The sequence below is a fragment of the Copadichromis virginalis genome, linkage group LG15 (genome assembly GCF_057382275.1).
Source record: "Copadichromis virginalis isolate Kocher_CV1m ecotype Utaka linkage group LG15, C_Virginalis_male_GT1.1, whole genome shotgun sequence".
Lineage (NCBI taxonomy): Eukaryota > Metazoa > Chordata > Actinopteri > Cichliformes > Cichlidae > Copadichromis > Copadichromis virginalis.
In genome coordinates, this window is record NC_140632.1 from 15914191 (window position 1) to 15932658 (window position 18468).

Below are 18468 nucleotides of genomic sequence, written 5' to 3' on the forward strand. Positions count from 1 at the left end.
AAATATGTTCAGGGCTGGAGCCTTATCATATGTGTGCTCTTTGGTCCAGATCGGACAATGTATGACAGAATGAGAGGCAATAAGATTTTCATGGCGAGTCATCGAAATTCGCCGTGGCGCCACGGCCTCATGGTATTGTGAAAACTCAAAAGCTCCGCAATTTAACATGGCACAAGGGTGTAGTTGGCACTGACCAAATATGAAGCTTATACGACCAATTTCCAAGGAGGAGTTCGTTAAAGTTCGAGGCATGGAAACGACAAAATTAGAGCCAAAATGTCACCTTCACTTCTAAATTGCGGACTTCCTGTTGGGTTTGCATCAATGGGCCCACTGACTTTTTTGTTCGGCTCGTCATGATACACATGTGTGCCAAATTTCATACATGTAGCTCAAACTATGTGGTCGTAGGGCTGCATTTAACAAGGCATAGGTGGCGCTCTAGAGCCATTTCCCAGTGCTCATAAGTAAAACCATTAAAATACAAAATTTTTCACCAGACCTGGCATGTCTGCAAAATTTCATGAGTTTTTGAGCATGTTTAGGCCCTCAAAAAGGCCCTTGTTTGGGGTGAATAATAATAATAATAAGAAACGGAGCAGATACAATAGGGCCTTCGCACAGTCAGTGCTCGGGCCCTAATTAAAGCTGCAAGCAGCGTTATGAGGGCCCTCGCACCCCCGGCACGTCGAGCCACGCCCAACACCTCAAACCGGCACGTCCGATGTGATGTCACATTGATGGATTTCATGCTTTTAATCATCAGCTAACATTTCATCTTATTCAACCAGGATTATAGTCATGCCACTAGGTGGCGCTCTAACCATTATTGACAAATAGCATAACAAACATTTCCAAGCTCGAGTCTCATCACACCTGCGACCTTTGGGAGAGATTGGACATTGTGTTTTTTAGTGACAGCAGATTACTGCTTTTTGCGAGTGATTGAAACTCTACGTGCCGCCATGACCACCCCATTTCCCTGAACGGAAAAAGCTTCGCAATTTAACATCACAAAGGTCTTTAGATTCTACACACTGAAGAATGCTTCAATATGATGAAATCCCTTGGAGGAGTTCGTCAAAGTATGAAGCCTGAAAAGAGGGGAAAATGTCATCAAAATTACACATTAATTTTAAAATGGCTGACTTCCTGTTGGATTTGGGATATTGCTCCAAGAGACTTTTTTGTACATCTTGATATCTTACACAAGCTTACCAAGTGTCAGACTCATAGATGAAACACAGAGCAGGGGCTGATGTTTTGAAATATTGTAGGGGGCGCTGTGGAGCCATTTTGCGCTATTCAATGAAAATGATCACATAACAACAAAGCCATAAGCACAATGGAGGTGTGCGCCAAATTTCAAGCCTCTATAAACTTTCCAAGCCCCTCAAAAGCCACTTCATTTTTCATGGTGAACAGCGTTGCCACCAGGGTGCGCCGTTCAGTTTAAAGTCACAATTTTTGCACTAAAGCATCATCAAGGACTGATGGTGATATTCACCGCTTTTGAGGTGGCCACTATGAACCTGTGAAAATCAGTACAACAAAGTGTAAGACATGACATTTCCTGTTCCCACTAGGTGGCGCTCTTCATATTCCTGACAATGGGCACATCAATCTGTTCAGGGCGGGTGTGACATCATGCCTGTAAAGTCTGGTACTAATCAGACTGGATTTCATGGAGTTATACTAATTTGTTTCTTCATGGCGAGATATCAAAGTTCGCCATGCTGCTGAGGTCACACCCTTTCGTGAAAAGCCACAGTTTTCACTGTACCCCAAGACCAACTCCTTAAGGCTTTCCTGGAGAAATTTGAGGCTGCAGATGTCACCCATCACTATACTGTACCCCAAAGTGTAAAACATGACATTTCCTGTTCCCACTAGGTGGCGCTGTCCTTGATGTCAAATATGGCAGTTGAAATATGTTCAGGGCTGGAGCCTTATCATATGTGTTCACTTTGGTCAAGGTCAGAAAATGTGTGACAAAATGAGAGGCAATAAGATTTTCATGGCGAGTCATCGAAATTCGCCGTGGCGCCACGGCCTCATGGTATTGTGAAAACTCAAAAGCTCCGCAATTTAACATGGCACAAGGGTGTAGTTGGCACTGACCAAATATGAAGGTTATGAAATCAAACCCCAAGGAGGAGTTCGTTAAAATTCGAGGCATGGAAACGGTAAAATCAGAGCCAAAATGTCACCTTCAATCCAAAATGGCGGACTTCCTGTTGGGTTTAGGACATTGCCATAATAGACTTTTTTGTTCGACTCTGAACGTTATATAGGTGTACCGACTTTCAAACATGTAGGTCATACCCATATCGGGGGCTCGCGTTTTTCATTTTTCTAGGTGGCGCTACTGAGCTAATTTTCCCTGGCCATGTCTGAGAACATTAAAATACGTAAATTTTCACCAGACCTGACGCGTGTGCAAAATTTCATGAGTTTTCGAGCATGTTTAGGCCCTCAAACGGCCAATTCATTTGCCGAAATAATAATAATAATAATATTAAAGCTGCAAGCAGCGTTATGAGGGCCCTCGCACCCCCGGCGCGTCGAGCCACGCCCAACACCTAAAACCAGCACGTCCGATCGATATCACATTGATGGAATTCATGCATTTAACCACCAGCTAACATTTCAACTCATTCATTCATGATTAGCTAGTCGTTCCACTAGGTGGCACTCTAACCATTATGTACAAATGGCATAACAAACATTTCCGAACTCGAGTCTCATTATGCCTGCAACCTTTGGGTGAGATTGGACATTGTGTTTTTGAGTGACAGCAGATTACTTCTTTTTGGCGAGTGATTGAAACTCCACATGCCGCCATGACCACCCCGTTTCCCTGAACGTAAAAAGCTTCGCAATTTAACAACACAAAGGTCTTTGGATTCCACACACTGAAGAATAGTGCAATCTGATGAAATCCCTTGGAGGAGTTCGTCAAAGAACGATGCCTGAAAAGAGGGGAAAATGTTGCCAAAATTGCACATTAATTTTAAAATGGCTGACTTCCTGTTGGATTTGGGATATTGCTCCAAGAGACTTTTTTGTACATCTTGATATCTCCTATAAGCTTACCAGGTTTCAGACTCATACATAAAACACAGAGCAGGGGCTGTGATTTTGAAATTTTGTAGGGGGCGCTGTGGAGCCATTTTGGGATATTCAATGAAAATGATCACATAACAACAAAGCCTTAACCACATTGGAGGTGTGCGCCAAATTTCAAGACTTTTTAAACTTTCCAAGCCCCTCAAAAGCCACTTCATCTTTCATGGTGAACAGCGTTGCCACCAGGGTGCGCCGTTCAGTTTAAAGTCACAATTTTTGCACTGAAGCATCACAAGGGACTGATGGTGATATTCACCGCTTTTGAGGTGGCCACGATGAACCTGTGAAAATCAGTACAACAAAATTAAAGCCATGACATTTCCTGTTGCCACTAGGTGGCGCTGTCCGTATTTCCGACAATGGGCACATCAATCTGTTCAGGGCGGGTCTGACATCATGCCTGTAAAGTCTGGTACTGATCAGACTGGATTTCATTGAGTTATACTAATTTGTTTCTTCATGGCGTGACATCAAAGTTCGCCATGCTGCTGGGGTCACACCCTTTGGCGAAAACTCACAGTTTTCACTGTAACCCAAGACCAACTCCTTAAGGCTTTCCTGGAGAAATTTGAGGCTGCAGATGTCACCCATCACTATACTGTACCCCAAAGTGTAAAACATGACATTTCCTGTTCCCACTAGGTGGCGCTGTCCTTGATGTCAAATATGGCAGTTGAAATATGTTCAGGGGTGGAGCCTTATCATATGTGTGCTGTTTGGTCCAGATCGGAACATGTATGACAGAATGAGAGGCAATAAGATTTTCATGGCGAGTCATCGAAATTCGCCATGGCGCCACAGCCTCATAGTATTGTGAAAACTCAAAAGCTCCGCAATTTAACATGGCACAAGGGTGTAGTTGACACTGTCCAAATTTGAAGGTTATGAAATGAAACCCCAAGGAGGAGTTCGCAAAAGTTCGAGGCATGGAAATGGCAAAATTAGAGCCAAAATGTCACCTTCTCTTCCAAATGGCGGACTTCCTGTTGGGTTTGCGTCAATGGGCCCACAGACTTTTTTGTTCGTCTTGGCATGATACACATGTGTGCCAAATTTCATACATGTAGCTCAAACCATGTGGTCGTAGGGCTGCATTTAACAAGGCATAGGTGGCGCTCTAGAGCCATTTCCCAGTGCTCATATGTAAAACCATTAAAATACAAAATTTTTCACCAAACCTGGCATGTGTGCAAAATTTCATGAGTTTTTGAGCATGTTTAGGCCCTCAAAAAGGCCCTTGTTTGGGGTGAATAATAATAATAATAATTAAAGCTGCAAGCAGCGTTATGAGGGCCCGAGCACCCCCAGCGGGTCGAGCCACGCCCAACACCTAAAACCAGCACGTCCGATCTGATGTCACATTGATGGAATTCATGCATTTAACCACCAGCTAACATTTCAACTCATTCATTCATGATTAGTTAGTCGTTCCACTAGGTGGCGCTCTAACCATTATGTACAAATGGCATAACAAACACTTCCAAGCTCGAGTCTCATCACACCTGAGACGTTTGGGAGGGATTGGACATTGTGTTTTTGAGTGACAGCAGATTACTGCTTTTTGGCGAGTGATTCAAACTCTAAGTGCCGCCATAACCACCCCGTTTCCCTGGACGTAAAAAGCTTCGCAATTTAACATCACAAAGGTCTTTAGATTCCACAAACTGCAGATCGGTCCAATCTGATGAAATCCCTTGGAGGAGTTCGTCAAAGAACGGTGCCTGAAAAGATGGGAAAATGTCGCCAAAATTACAGATTAATTTTAAAATGGCTGACTTCCTGTTGGATTTGCGATATTACTCCAAGAGACTTTTTTGTACATCTTAATATCTTCCATGAGCTTACCAAGTTTCAGACTCATAGATAAAACACAGAGCAGGGGCTGATATTTTGGGATTTTGTAGGGGGCGCTGTGGAGCCATTTTGCGCTATTCAAGGAAAATGGTTACATAACAACAATGCCTTCATCCATTTGGAGGTGTGTGCCAAATTTAAAGCCTCTATAAACTTTCCAAGCCCCTCAAAAGCCACTTCATCTTTCATGATGAACCGCGTTGCCACCAGGGTGCGCCGTTCAGTTTAAAGTCACAATTTTTGCACTGAAGCATCACGAGGGACTGATGGTGATATTCACCGCTTTTGAGGTGGCCACGATCAACCTGTGAAAATCAGTACAACAAAGTTAAAGCCATGACATTTCCTGTTGCCACTAGGTGGCGCTGTCCGTATTTCCGACAATGGGCACATCAATCTGTTCAGGGCGGGTCTGACATCATGCCTGTAAAGTCTGGTACTGATCAGACTGGATTTCATTGAGTTATACTAATTTGTTTCTTCATGGCGTGACATCAAAGTTCGCCATGCTGCTGGGGTCACACCCTTTTGCGAAAAGTCACAGTTTTCACTGTAACCCAAGACCAACTCCTTAAGGCTTTCCTGGAGAAATTTGAGGCTGCAGATGTCACCCATCACTATACTGTACCCCAAAGTGTAAAACATGACATTTCCTGTTCCCACTAGGTGGCGCTGTCCTTGATGTCAAATATGGCAGTTGAAATATGTTCAGGGGTGGAGCCTTATCATATGTGTTCACTTTGGTCAAGGTCAGAAAATGTATGACAAAATGAGAGGCAATAAGATTTTCATGGCGAGTCATCGAAATTCGCCATGGCGCCACGGCCTCATAGTATTGTGAAAACTCAAAAGCTCCGCAATTTAACATGGCACAAGGGTGTAGTTGACACTGTCCAAATTTGAAGGTTATGAAATGAAACCCCAAGGAGGAGTTCGCAAAAGTTCGAGGCATGGAAATGGCAAAATTAGAGCCAAAATGTCACCTTCTCTTCCAAATGGCGGACTTCCTGTTGGGTTTGCGTCAATGGGCCCACAGACTTTTTTGTTCGTCTTGGCATGATACACATGTGTGCCAAATTTCATACATGTAGCTCAAACGATGTGGTCGTAGGGCTGCATTTAACAAGGCATAGGTGGCGCTGTAGAGCCATTTCCCAGTGCTCATATGTAAAACCATTAAAATACAAAATTTTTCACCAGACCTGGCATGTGTGCAAAATTTCATGAGTTTTTGAGCATGTTTAGGCCCTCAAAAAGGCCCTTGTTTGGGGTGAATAATAATAATAATAATAATTAAAGCTGCAAGCAGCGTTATGAGGGCCCTCGCACCCCCGGCGCATCGAGCCACGCCCAACACCTAAAACCAGCACGTCCGATCTGATGTCACATTGATGGAATTCATGCATTTAACCACCAGCTAACATTTCAACTCATTCATTCATGATTAGTTAGTCGTTCCACTAGGTGGCGCTCTAACCATTATGTACAAATGGCATAACAAACACTTCCAAGCTCGAGTCTCATCACACCTGAGACGTTTGGGAGAGATTGGACATTGTGTTTTTGAGTGACAGCAGATTACTGCTTTTTGCGAGTGATTGAAACTCTACGTGCCGCCATGACCACCCCGTTTCCCTGAACGGAAAAAGCTTCGCAATTTAACATCACAAAGGTCTTTAGATTCTACACACTGAAGAATGCTTCAATATGATGAAATCCCTTGGAGGAGTTCGTCAAAGTATGAGGCCTGAAAAGGGGGGAAAATGTCATCAAAATTACACATTAATTTTAAAATGGCTGACTTCCTGTTGGATTTGGGATATTGCTCCAAGAGACTTTTTTGTACATCTTGATATCTTACACAAGCTTACCAAGTGTCAGACTCATAGATGAAACACAGAGCAGGGGCTGATGTTTTGAAATATTGTAGGGGGCGCTGTGGAGCCATTTCGCGCTATTCAATGAAAATGATCACATGCCAACAAAGCGTTCATCCATTTGGAGGTGTGTGCCAAATTTCAAGCCTCTATAAACTTTCCAAGCCCCTCAAAAGCCACTTCATCTTTCATGGTGAACCGCCTTACCACCAGGGTGCGCCGTTCAGTTTAAAGTCACAATTTTTGCACTGAAGCATCACGAGGGACTGATGTTGATATTCACCACTTTTGAGGTGGCCACGATGAACCTGTGAAAATTAGTACAACAAAATTAAAGCCATGACATTTCCTGTTGCCACTAGGTGGCGCTGTCCGTATTTCCGACAATGGGCACATCAATCTGTTCAGGGCGGGTCTGACATCATGCCTGTAAAGTCTGGTACTGATCAGACTGGATTTCATTGAGTTATACTAATTTGTTTCTTCATGGCGTGACATCAAAGTTCGCCATGCTGCTGGGGTCACACCCTTTCGTGAAAAGTCACAGTTTTCACTGTAACCCAAGACCAACTCCTTAAGGCTTTCCTGGAGAAATTTGAGGCTGCAGATGTCACCCATCACAATACTGTACCCCAAAGTGTAAAACATGACATTTCCTGTTCCCACTAGGTGGCGCTGTACCTGGTGTCAAATATGGCAGTTGAAATATGTTCAGGGGTGGAGCCTTATCATATGTGTTCACTTTGGTCAAGGTCAGAAAATGTATGACAAAATGAGAGGCAATAAGATTTTCATGGCGAGTCATCGAAATTCGCCATGGCGCCACGGCCTCATAGTATTGTGAAAACTCAAAAGCTCCGCAATTTAACATGGCACAAGGGTGTAGTTGACACTGACCAAATATGAAGGTTATGAAATCAAACCCCAAGGAGGAGTTCGCAAAAGTTCGAGGCATGGAAATGGCAAAATTAGAGCCAAAATGTCACCTTCTCTTCCAAATGGCGGACTTCCTGTTGGGTTTGCGTCAATGGGCCCACAGACTTTTTTGTTCGTCTTGGCATGATACATATGTATGCCAAATTTCATACATGTAGCTCAAACGATGTGGTCGTAGGGCTGCATTTAACAAGGCATAGGTGGCGCTCTAGAGCCATTTCCCAGTGCTCATATGTAAAACCATTAAAATACAAAATTTTTCACCAGACCTGGCATGTGTGCAAAATTTCATGAGTTTTTGAGCATGTTTAGGCCCTCAAAAAGGCCCTTGTTTCGCCTGAATAATAATAATAATAATAATAATAAGAAACGGAGCAGATACAATAGGGCCTTCGCACTCTCGGTGCTCGGGCCCTAATTAAAGCTGCAAGCAGCGTTATGAGGGCCCTCGCACCCCATCGCGTTGAGCCACGCCCAACACCTACAACCAGCACCTCCGATCTGATGTCACATTGATGGAATTCATGCATTTAACCACCAGCTAACATTTCATCTCATTCAATCATCATTATAGTCGTCCCACTAGGTGGCGCTCTAACCATTACTGACAAATGGCATAACAAACATTTCCTAGCTCGAGTCTCATCACGCCTGCGACCTTTGGGAGAGTTTGGACATTTTGATTTTGAGTGACAGCAGATTACTGCTTTTTGGCGAGTGATTGAAACTCCACGTGCCGCCATGACAACCCCGTTTCCCTGAACGTAAAAAGCTTCGCAATTTAACATCACAAAGGTCTTTAGATTCCACACACTGGAGATTGGTTCAATATGATGAAATCCCTTGGAGGAGTTCGTGAAAGAACGGTGCCTGGAAAGAGGGGAAAATGTTGCCAAAATTGCACATTAATTTTAAAATGGCTGACTTCCTGTTGTATTTGGGATATTGCACCAAGAGACTTTTTTGTACATCTTGATATCTCCTATAAGCTTACCAGGTTTCAGACTCATACATAAAATACAGAGCTGGGGCTGTGGTTTTGAAATTTTGTAGGGGGCGCTGTGGAGCCATTTTGGGATATTCAATGAAAATGATCACATAACAACAAAGCCTTAAGCACATTGGAGGTGTGGGCCAAATTTCAAGACTTTTTAAACTTTCCAAGCCCCTCAAAAACCACTTCATTTTTCATGGTGAACAGCGTTGCCACCAGGGTGCACCGTTCAGTATAAAGTCACAATTTTCGCACTGCAGCATCATGAACGACTGACGGTGACATTCACCGCTTTTGAGGTATCCACAATGAACCTGTGAAAATCAGTACAACAAAGTGTAAGACATGACATTTCCTGTTCCCACTAGGTGGCGCTCTTCATATTCCTGACAATGGGCACATCAATTTGTTCAGGGCGGGTCTGATATCATGCCTGTAAAGTCTGGTACTAATCAGACTGGATTTCATGGAGTTATACTAATTTGTTTCTTCATGGCGAGATATCAAAGTTCGCCATGCTGCTGAGGTCACACCCTTTCGTGAAAAGTCACAGTTTTCACTGTACCCCAAGACCAACTCCTTACGCCTTTCCTGGAGAAATTTGAGGCTGCAGATGTCACCCATCACAATACTGTACCCCAAAGTGTAAAACATGACATTTCCTGTTCCCACTAGGTGGCGCTGTCGCTGACGTCAAATATGGCAGTTGAAATATGTTCAGGGCTGGAGCCTTATCATATGTCTTGACTTTGGTCAAGGTCAGAAAATGTATGACAAAATGAGAGGCAATAAGATTTTCATGGCGAGTCATCGAAATTCGCCATGGCGCCACGGCCTCATAGTATTGTGAAAACTCAAAAGCTCCGCAATTTAACATGGCACAAGGGTGTAGTTGACACTGTCCAAATTTGAAGGTTATGAAATGAAACACCAAGGAGGAGTTCGCAAAAGTTCGAGGCATGGAAATGGCAAAATTAGAGCCAAAATGTCACCTTCACTTCTAAATTACGGACTTCCTGTTGGGTTTGCATCAATGGGCCCACTGACTTTTTTGTTCGTCTTGGCATGATACACATGTGTGCCAAATTTCATACATGTAGCTCAAACGATGTGGTCGTAGGGCTGCATTTAACAAGGCATAGGTGGCGCTCTAGAGCCATTTCCCAGTGCTCATAAGTAAAACCATTAAAATACAAAATTTTTCACCAGACCTGGCATGTCTGCAAAATTTCATGAGTTTTTGAGCATGTTTAGGCCCTCAAAAAGGCCCTTGTTTGGGGTGAATAATAATAATAATTAAAGCTGCAAGCAGCGTTATGAGGGCCCTCGCACCCCATTGCGTCGAGCTATGCCCAACACCTACAACCAGCACCTCCGATCTGATGTCACATTAATGACATTCATGCATTCAACCACCAGCTAACATTTCATCTCATTCAATCATGATTATAGTCGTCCCACTAGGTGGCGCTCTAACCATTACTGACAAATGGCATAACAAACATTTCCGAGCTCGAGTCTCATCACGCCTGCGACCTTTGGGACATATTGGACATTTTGATTTTGAGTGACAGCAGATTACTGCTTTTTGGCGAGTGACTGAAACTACACATGCCGCCATGACCACCCCGTTTCCCTGGACGTAAAAACCTTCGCAATTTAACATCACAAAGGTCTTTAGATTCCACACACTGGAGATTGGTTCAATATGATGAAATCCCTTGGAGGAGTTCGTCAAAGAACGGTGCCTGGAAAGAGGAGAAAATGTCGCCAAAATTGCACATTAATTTTAAAATGGCTGACTTCCTGTTGGATTTGGGATATTGCTCCAAGAGACTTTTTTGTACATCTTGATATCTCCTATAAGCCTACCAGGTTTCAGATTCATACATAAAACACAGAGCTGGGGCTGTGGTTTTGAAATTTTGTAGGGGGCGCTGTGGAGCCATTTTGGGATATTCAATGAAAATGATCACATAACAACAAAGCCTTCGTCACATTGGAGGTGTGTGCCAAATTTCAAGCCTCTATAAACTTGCCAAGACCCTCAAAAGCCACTTCATCTTTCATCGTGAACAGCGTTGCCACCAGGGTGCGCCGTTCAGTTTAAAGTCACAATTTTTGCACTGAAGCATCACGAGGGACTGATGGGGATATTCACCGCTTTTGGGGTGGCCACGATCAACCTGTGAAAATCAGTACAACAAAATTAAAGCCATGACATTTCCTGTTGCCACTAGGTGGCGCTGTCCGTATTCCCGACAATGGGCACATCAATCTGTTCAGGGCGGGTGTGACATCATGCCTGTAAAGTCTGGTACTGATCAGACTGGATTTCATTGAGTTATACTAATTTGTTTCTTCATGGCGTGACATCAAAGTTCGCCATGCTGCTGGGGTCACACCCTTTCGCGAAAACTCACAGTTTTCACTGTAACCCAAGACCAACTCCTTAAGGCTTTCCTGGAGAAATTTGAGGCTGCAGATGTCACCCATCACTATACTGTACCCCAAAGTGTAAAACATGACATTTCCTGTTCCCACTAGGTGGCGCTGTCCTTGATGTCAAATATGGCAGTTGAAATATGTTCAGGGGTGGAGCCTTATCATATGTGTGCTCTTTGGTCCAGATCGGAACATGTATGACAGAATGAGAGGCAATAAGATTTTCATGGCGAGTCATCAAAATTCGCCATGGCGCCACGGCCTCATACTATTGTGAAAACTCAAAAGCTCCGCAATTTAACATGGCACAAGGGTGTAGTTGACACTGTCCAAATTTGAAGCTTATAGGACCAAATCCCAAGGAGGAGTTCGTTAAAGTTCGAGGCATGGAAATGGCAAAATTAGAGCCAAAATGTCACCTTCTCTTCCAAATGGCGGACTTCCTGTTGGGTTTGCGTCAATGGGCCCCTAGACGTTTTTGTTCGTCTTGGCATGATACACATGTGTGCCAAATTTCATACATGTAGCTCAAACGATGTGGTCGTAGGGCTGCATTTAACAAGGCATAGGTGGCGCTGTAGAGCCATTTCCCAGTGCTCATATGTAAAACCATTAAAATACAAAATTTTTCACCAAACCTGGCATGTGTGCAAAATTTCATGAGTTTTTGAGCATGTTTAGGCCCTCAAAAAGGCCCTTGTTTGGGGTGAATAATAATAATAATAATAAGAAACGGAGCAGATACAATAGGGCCTTCGCACTCTCAGTGCTCGGGCCCTAATAAGAAACGGAGCAGATACAATAGGGCCTTCGCACAGTCAGTGCTCGGGCCCTAATAAGAAACGGAGCAGATACAATAGGGCCTTCGCACTCTCAGTGCTCGGGCCCTAATAATTAAAGCTGCAAGCAGCGTTATGAGGGCCCTCGCACCCCCGGCGCGTCGAGCCACGCCCAACACCTAAAACCAGCACGTCCGATCTGATGTCACATTGATGGAATTCATGCATTTAACCACCAGCTAACATTTCAACTCATTCATTCATGATTAGTTAGTCGTTCCACTAGGTGGGGCTCTAACCATTATGTACAAATGGCATAACAAACACTTCCAAGCTCGAGTCTCATCACACCTGAGACGTTTGGGAGAGATTGGACATTGTGTTTTTGAGTGACAGCAGATTACTGCTTTTTGGCGAGTGATTGAAACTCCACGTGCCGCCATAACCAACCCGTTTCCCTGGACGTAAAAAGCTTCGCAATTTAACATCACAAAGGTCTTTAGATTCCACAAACTGCAGATCGGTCCAATCTGATGAAATCCCTTGGAGGAGTTCGTCAAAGAACGATGCCTGAAAAGAGGGGAAAATGTTGCCAAAATTGCACATTAATTTTAAAATGGCTGACTTCCTGTTGGATTTGGGATATTGCTCCAAGAGACTTTTTTGTACATCTTGATATCTCCTATAAGCTTACCAGGTTTCAGACTCATACATAAAACACAGAGCAGGGGCTGTGATTTTGAAATTTTGTAGGGGGCGCTGTGGAGCCATTTTGGGATATTCAATGAAAATGATCACATAACAACAAAGCCTTAACCACATTGGAGGTGTGCGCCAAATTTCAAGACTTTTTAAACTTTCCAAGCCCCTCAAAAGCCACTTCATCTTTCATGGTGAACCGCGTTGCCACCAGGGTGCGGCGTTCAGTTTAAAGTCACAATTTTTGCACTGAAGCATCACAAGGGACTGATGGTGATATTCACCGCTTTTGAGGTGGCCACGATGAACCTGTGAAAATCAGTACAACAAAATTAAAGCCATGACATTTCCTGTTCCCACTAGGTGGCGCTGTCCGTATTTCCGACAATGGGCACATCAATCTGTTCAGGGCGGGTCTGTCATCATGCCTGTAAAGTCTGGTACTGATCAGACTGGATTTCATTGAGTTATACTAATTTGTTTCTTCATGGCGTGACATCAAAGTTCGCCATGCTGCTGGGGTCACACCCTTTTGCGAAAAGTCACAGTTTTCACTGTAACCCAAGACCAACTCCTTAAGGCTTTTCTGGAGAAATTTGAGGCTGCAGATGTCACCCATCACTATACTGTACCCCAAAGTGTAAAACATGACATTTCCTGTTCCCACTAGGTGGCGCTGTCCTTGATGTCAAATATGGCAGTTGAAATATGTTTAGGGGTGGAGCCTTATCATATGTGTTCACTTTGGTCAAGGTCAGAAAATGTATGACAAAATGAGAGGCAATAAGATTTTCATGGCGAGTCATCGAAATTCGCCATGGCGCCACGGCCTCATAGTATTGTGAAAACTCAAAAGCTCCGCAATTTAACATGGCACAAGGGTGTAGTTGACACTGACCAAATATGAAGGTTATGAAATCAAACCCCAAGGAGGAGTTCGCAAAAGTTCGAGGCATGGAAATGGCAAAATTAGAGCCAAAATGTCACCTTCTCTTCCAAATGGCGGACTTCCTGTTGGGTTTGCGTCAATGGGCCCCCAGACTTTTTTGTTCGTCTTGGCATGATACACATGTGTGCCAAATTTCATACATGTAGCTCAAACCATGTGGTCGTAGGGCTGCATTTAACAAGGCATAGGTGGCGCTCTAGAGCCATTTCCCAGTGCTCATATGTAAAACCATTAAAATACAAAATTTTTCACCAGACCTGGCATGTGTGCAAAATTTCATGAGTTTTTGAGCATGTTTAGGCCCTCAAAAAGGCCCTTGTTTCGCCTGAATAATAATAATAATAATAATAATAATAATTAAAGCTGCAAGCAGCGTTATGAGGGCCCTCGCACCCCATCGCGTCGAGCTACGCCCAACACCTCAAACCGGCACGTCCGATGTGATGTCACATTGATGGATTTCATGCTTTTAATCACCAGCTAACATTTCATCTTATTCAACCAGGATTATAGTCATGCCACTAGGTGGCGCTCTAACCATTATTGACAAATAGCATAACAAACATTTCCAAGCTCGAGTCTCATCACACCTGCGACCTTTGGGAGAGATTGGACATTGTGTTTTTTAGTGACAGCAGATTACTGCTTTTTGCGAGTGATTGAAACTCTACGTGCCGCCATGACCACCCCGTTTCCCTGAACGGAAAAAGCTTCGCAATTTAACATCACAAAGGTCTTTAGATTCTACACACTGAAGAATGCTTCAATATGATGAAATCCCTTGGAGGAGTTCGTCAAAGTATGAGGCCTGAAAAGGGGGGAAAATGTCATCAAAATTGCACATTAATTTTAAAATGGCTGACTTCCTGTTGGATTTGGGATATTGCTCCAAGAGACTTTTTTGTACATCTTGATATCTTACACAAGCTTACCAAGTGTCAGACTCATAGATGAAACACAGAGCAGGGGCTGATGTTTTGAAATATTGTAGGGGGCGCTGTGGAGCCATTTTGCGCTATTCAAGGAAAATGGTTACATAACAACAATGCCTTCATCACATTGGAGGTGTGTGCCAAATTACAAGCCTCTATAAACTTGCCAAGACCCTCAAAAGCCACTTCATCTTTCATGATGAACCGCGTTGCCACCAGGGTGCGCCGTTCAGTTTAAAGTCACAATTTTTGCACTGAAGCATCACGAGGGACTGATGGTGATATTCACCGCTTTTGAGGTGGCCACGATGAACCTGTGAAAATCAGTACAACAAAGTTAAAGCCATGACATTTCCTGTTGCCACTAGGTGGCGCTGTCCGTATTTCCGACAATGGGCATATCAATCTGTTCAGGGCAGGTCTGACATCATGCCTGTAAAGTCTGGTACTGATCAGACTGGATTTCATTGAGTTATACTAATTTGTTTCTTCATGGCGTGACATCAAAGTTCGCCATGCTGCTGGGGTCACACCCTTTCGTGAAAAGTCACAGTTTTCACTGTAACCCAAGACCAACTCCTTAAGGCTTTCCTGGAGAAATTTGAGGCTGCAGATGTCACCCATCACAATACTGTACCCCAAAGTGTAAAACATGACATTTCCTGTTCCCACTAGGTGGCGCTGTCCTTGATGTCAAATATGGCAGTTGAAATATGTTCAGGGGTGGAGCCTTATCATATGTGTGCTCTTTGGTCCAGATTGGAACATGTATGACAGAATGAGAGGCAATAAGATTTTCATGGCGAGTCATCAAAATTCGCCATGGCGCCACGGCCTCATACTATTGTGAAAACTCAAAAGCTCCGCAATTTAACATGGCACAAGGGTGTAGTTGACACTGTCCAAATTTGAAGCTTATAGGACCAAATCCCAAGGAGGAGTTCGTTAAAGTACAAGGCATGGAAACGGTAAAATCAGAGCCAAAATGTCACCTTCAATCCAAAATGGCGGACTTCCTGTTGGGTTTAGGACATTGCCATAATATACTTTTTTGTTCGACTCTGAACGTTATATAGGTGTACCGACTTTCAAACTTGTAGGCCATACCCATACCGGGGGCTCGCGTTTTTCATTTTTCTAGGTGGCGCTACTGAGCTAATTTTCCCTGTCCATGTCTGAGAACATTAAAATACGTAAATTTTCACCAGACCTGACGCGTGTGCAAAATTTCATGAGTTTTCGAGCATGTTTAGGCCCTCAAACGGCCAATTCATTTGCCGAAATAATAATAATAATAATAATAATAATAATAAACAGAGCAATTACAATAGGGCCTTCGCACTGTCAGTGCTCGGGCCCTAATAATAATAATAATAAGAAACGGAGCAGATACAATAGGGCCTTCGCACTCTCGGTGCTCGGGCCCTAATAAGAAACGGAGCAGATACAATAGGGCCTTCGCACTCTCAGTGCTCGGGCCCTAAATAATAAACAGAGCAATTACAATAGGGCCTTCGCACTATCAGTGCTCGGGCCCTAATAATAATAATAATAATAATAATAATAATAAGAAACGGAGCAGATACAATAGGGCCTTCGCACTCTCGGTGCTCGGGCCCTAATAAAATAAAATAAAATAGCCATTTACTGAGTTAAATTAAAAGCAGTTCATTTGACTCAGTAGAGGCTGTTTTTTTTTTTTCTTTAATCCTCAATATGGCTTCTGTATTTTCAAATAAACTCACATTGATCAGAGAATTAGGAGTACATCCATGTTTAAATGAAAAAAAAAACTTGTATTACAGACATGCCAACCCACCATCATGATTTAGCCATTATATATGACTGATGTACACTATCAAAATAGTTTACAGTAGAAACAGAAATAAAACTTTTGGCTGACCAGTTACATTTTAATGTGGCATACAGAAGCAGCAACTAAAAAAATGGGAGAAAAGTTAACATTTTTCAGATGAAAATTTAAATATTTGATGTCAATGTGCATATCACAGGCAAGTCATCTGTTTGCCAGAGGTCTGTAGCCCATCTCTCCCTCTAGCTGCTCTGCGGTTAGAGCACCCAGCAGAGGTTGACAGTCTGGATTGAACACTGAATAAGCACTCAGTTCACCAGGCTTGCGCGGCGCTGGGCTCCGGAGTCCTTCATAGAGCCAGTAGAAGAGAGAGATGACAAAAAAGGGGAGACCAAACTCCAGTTCGGCAAACAGACCCAGCAGAACCAGCCATAGCAGCACTTTTAGTAAAGTGATGTTAGAAATGACAAACTGTCGGGAAGCCAGCCACTTTCCCAGAGCGCTATCCAGCAGCCAGTCTCCACGATCCTATAGTGAATACACAACAGAAAAAGAAGAAGAGAAGAATAAAAACATGTGATGCTACAAATACACCAAACTGGATAAAATAAATAAACAATAGGATGTCAGTTTTCTTAGAAACAGCTCACAAATTGTACATGACTTAGTGGGGATTAAATGAACATATACAGTACAGTGAGTATTCCTTGGCTGCTGAGAAAAAATATGAGCTTACAAAAAATAGCTTGGATCTCCAAATCAATACATCGCAATCAATACAGCTACTTTATTATTTTTCCCACAAAGGCATTTATTTCTAATCTTTAGAGAGAATGGTTCAAAAAAGAAAAAATATCCAGTGGGTAGCAGTTCTCTTGTAGATAATCCCATCAAAAGCCAACACTTTTTTGGCAACAGTAACTCAACCAATCGTTACAACCAAGGTACCCAGAAGTGCATACCTTTATGACCACAGTTTACCTATCTTCTAATGGCTCTATCCAGCAGGGTAACATGTCACAACCACAAATCATCTCAAACTGGTTTGTTAACAAGACAATGAGTTCACTGTCCTCGAATGGCCTCCACAGTTATGAGACCTCAATCCAATAGAGCACCTCTGCGATTTTGTTTGTTTCCAGCAACTTGTTAAATCTATCCCACAAATAATATAGGCAGTTCTGGTGGCTAAAGGAGGTCCAACCTGATTTCAAACGAAATACCAGAAGGTGTATTCTGGTACTTGACAAAAAAAGGACTGCTTATTTTACACTGTTGTAAATACTGTTGGCCTATAATCTGTCAAAAGTATCTAAAACATATCTTTTTGTGAATTATATCAAGTCATTTTGAGTAAAAAACAAAGCAAAACAAAACACCCCAATAACATTAGAAGATATTTTAAATGGCCAATGTAGAAAACAGGGTAGGTGAAATAACGTCATGGAAATACCTTCAATTCATTTTCTTTATTTAACTCTTTATTTTATATGTAAACCCTTCGTAAATCCTGTTGACTACAGCCTATTTACCAGTGTGGGGAAATATATTAGATATGAAAAAATAGAAACGATGGAAATCACTTTTAGCAGGTGTAACTAATGATGTGGTCTGTGCGTTTGTTTACTGTTATATTTGATGGTTTACTTTGTCATTGTTCGTGAGTGTGCTTTTTTAAATTATTGCCAATTGTAAAACAATACTATTAGTGCAAAGCAGACGAAGCACTCCATTTATCACGCACAGTCCGATCTTTAAAATAACAAGCTAAATCGGGAAGTTCATGAGCTTCCCGATTGAAATTATCTCTTACGCTGCTTTGAGAGCCGTCGGTCGCAGTCTGGTTGTTTCGTGCCCTGTCTTCAGGCTGCAGACTGTCAGCTGTGGGTGTTTTATCACACTGAGCAGCGGTGTCTGCTGCTGTCTCCCCTCTGGATTGTGAACCAGTAGTCTCACTCTTCTGAGCAGCTTTTTCAGCCTGTCGTCTGGCTCTGAACTCTGCCAGCTTTTGCTCCATGGATAATTAAGAACCGACAGCAACTCATTCACAACTTCTATAAG

General features: G+C 42.9%; 1 protein-coding gene across 1 annotated transcript; it reads right to left on the reverse strand.

Annotated features, from left to right (window-relative positions):
* Positions 1-16493: 16493 nt before the first annotated feature.
* saysd1 (SAYSVFN motif domain containing 1) lies at positions 16494-18424 on the reverse strand. The gene is made up of 2 exons (XM_085432185.1): positions 18221-18424; positions 16494-16935 (listed from the first exon to the last, which is right to left on the reverse strand). Exons 1-2 carry the CDS (start codon positions 18422-18424, stop codon positions 16612-16614), a joined length of 528 nt encoding a protein of 175 aa, XP_085288311.1. The 3' UTR covers positions 16494-16611.
* Between the last annotated feature and the right edge of the window lie 44 nt (positions 18425-18468).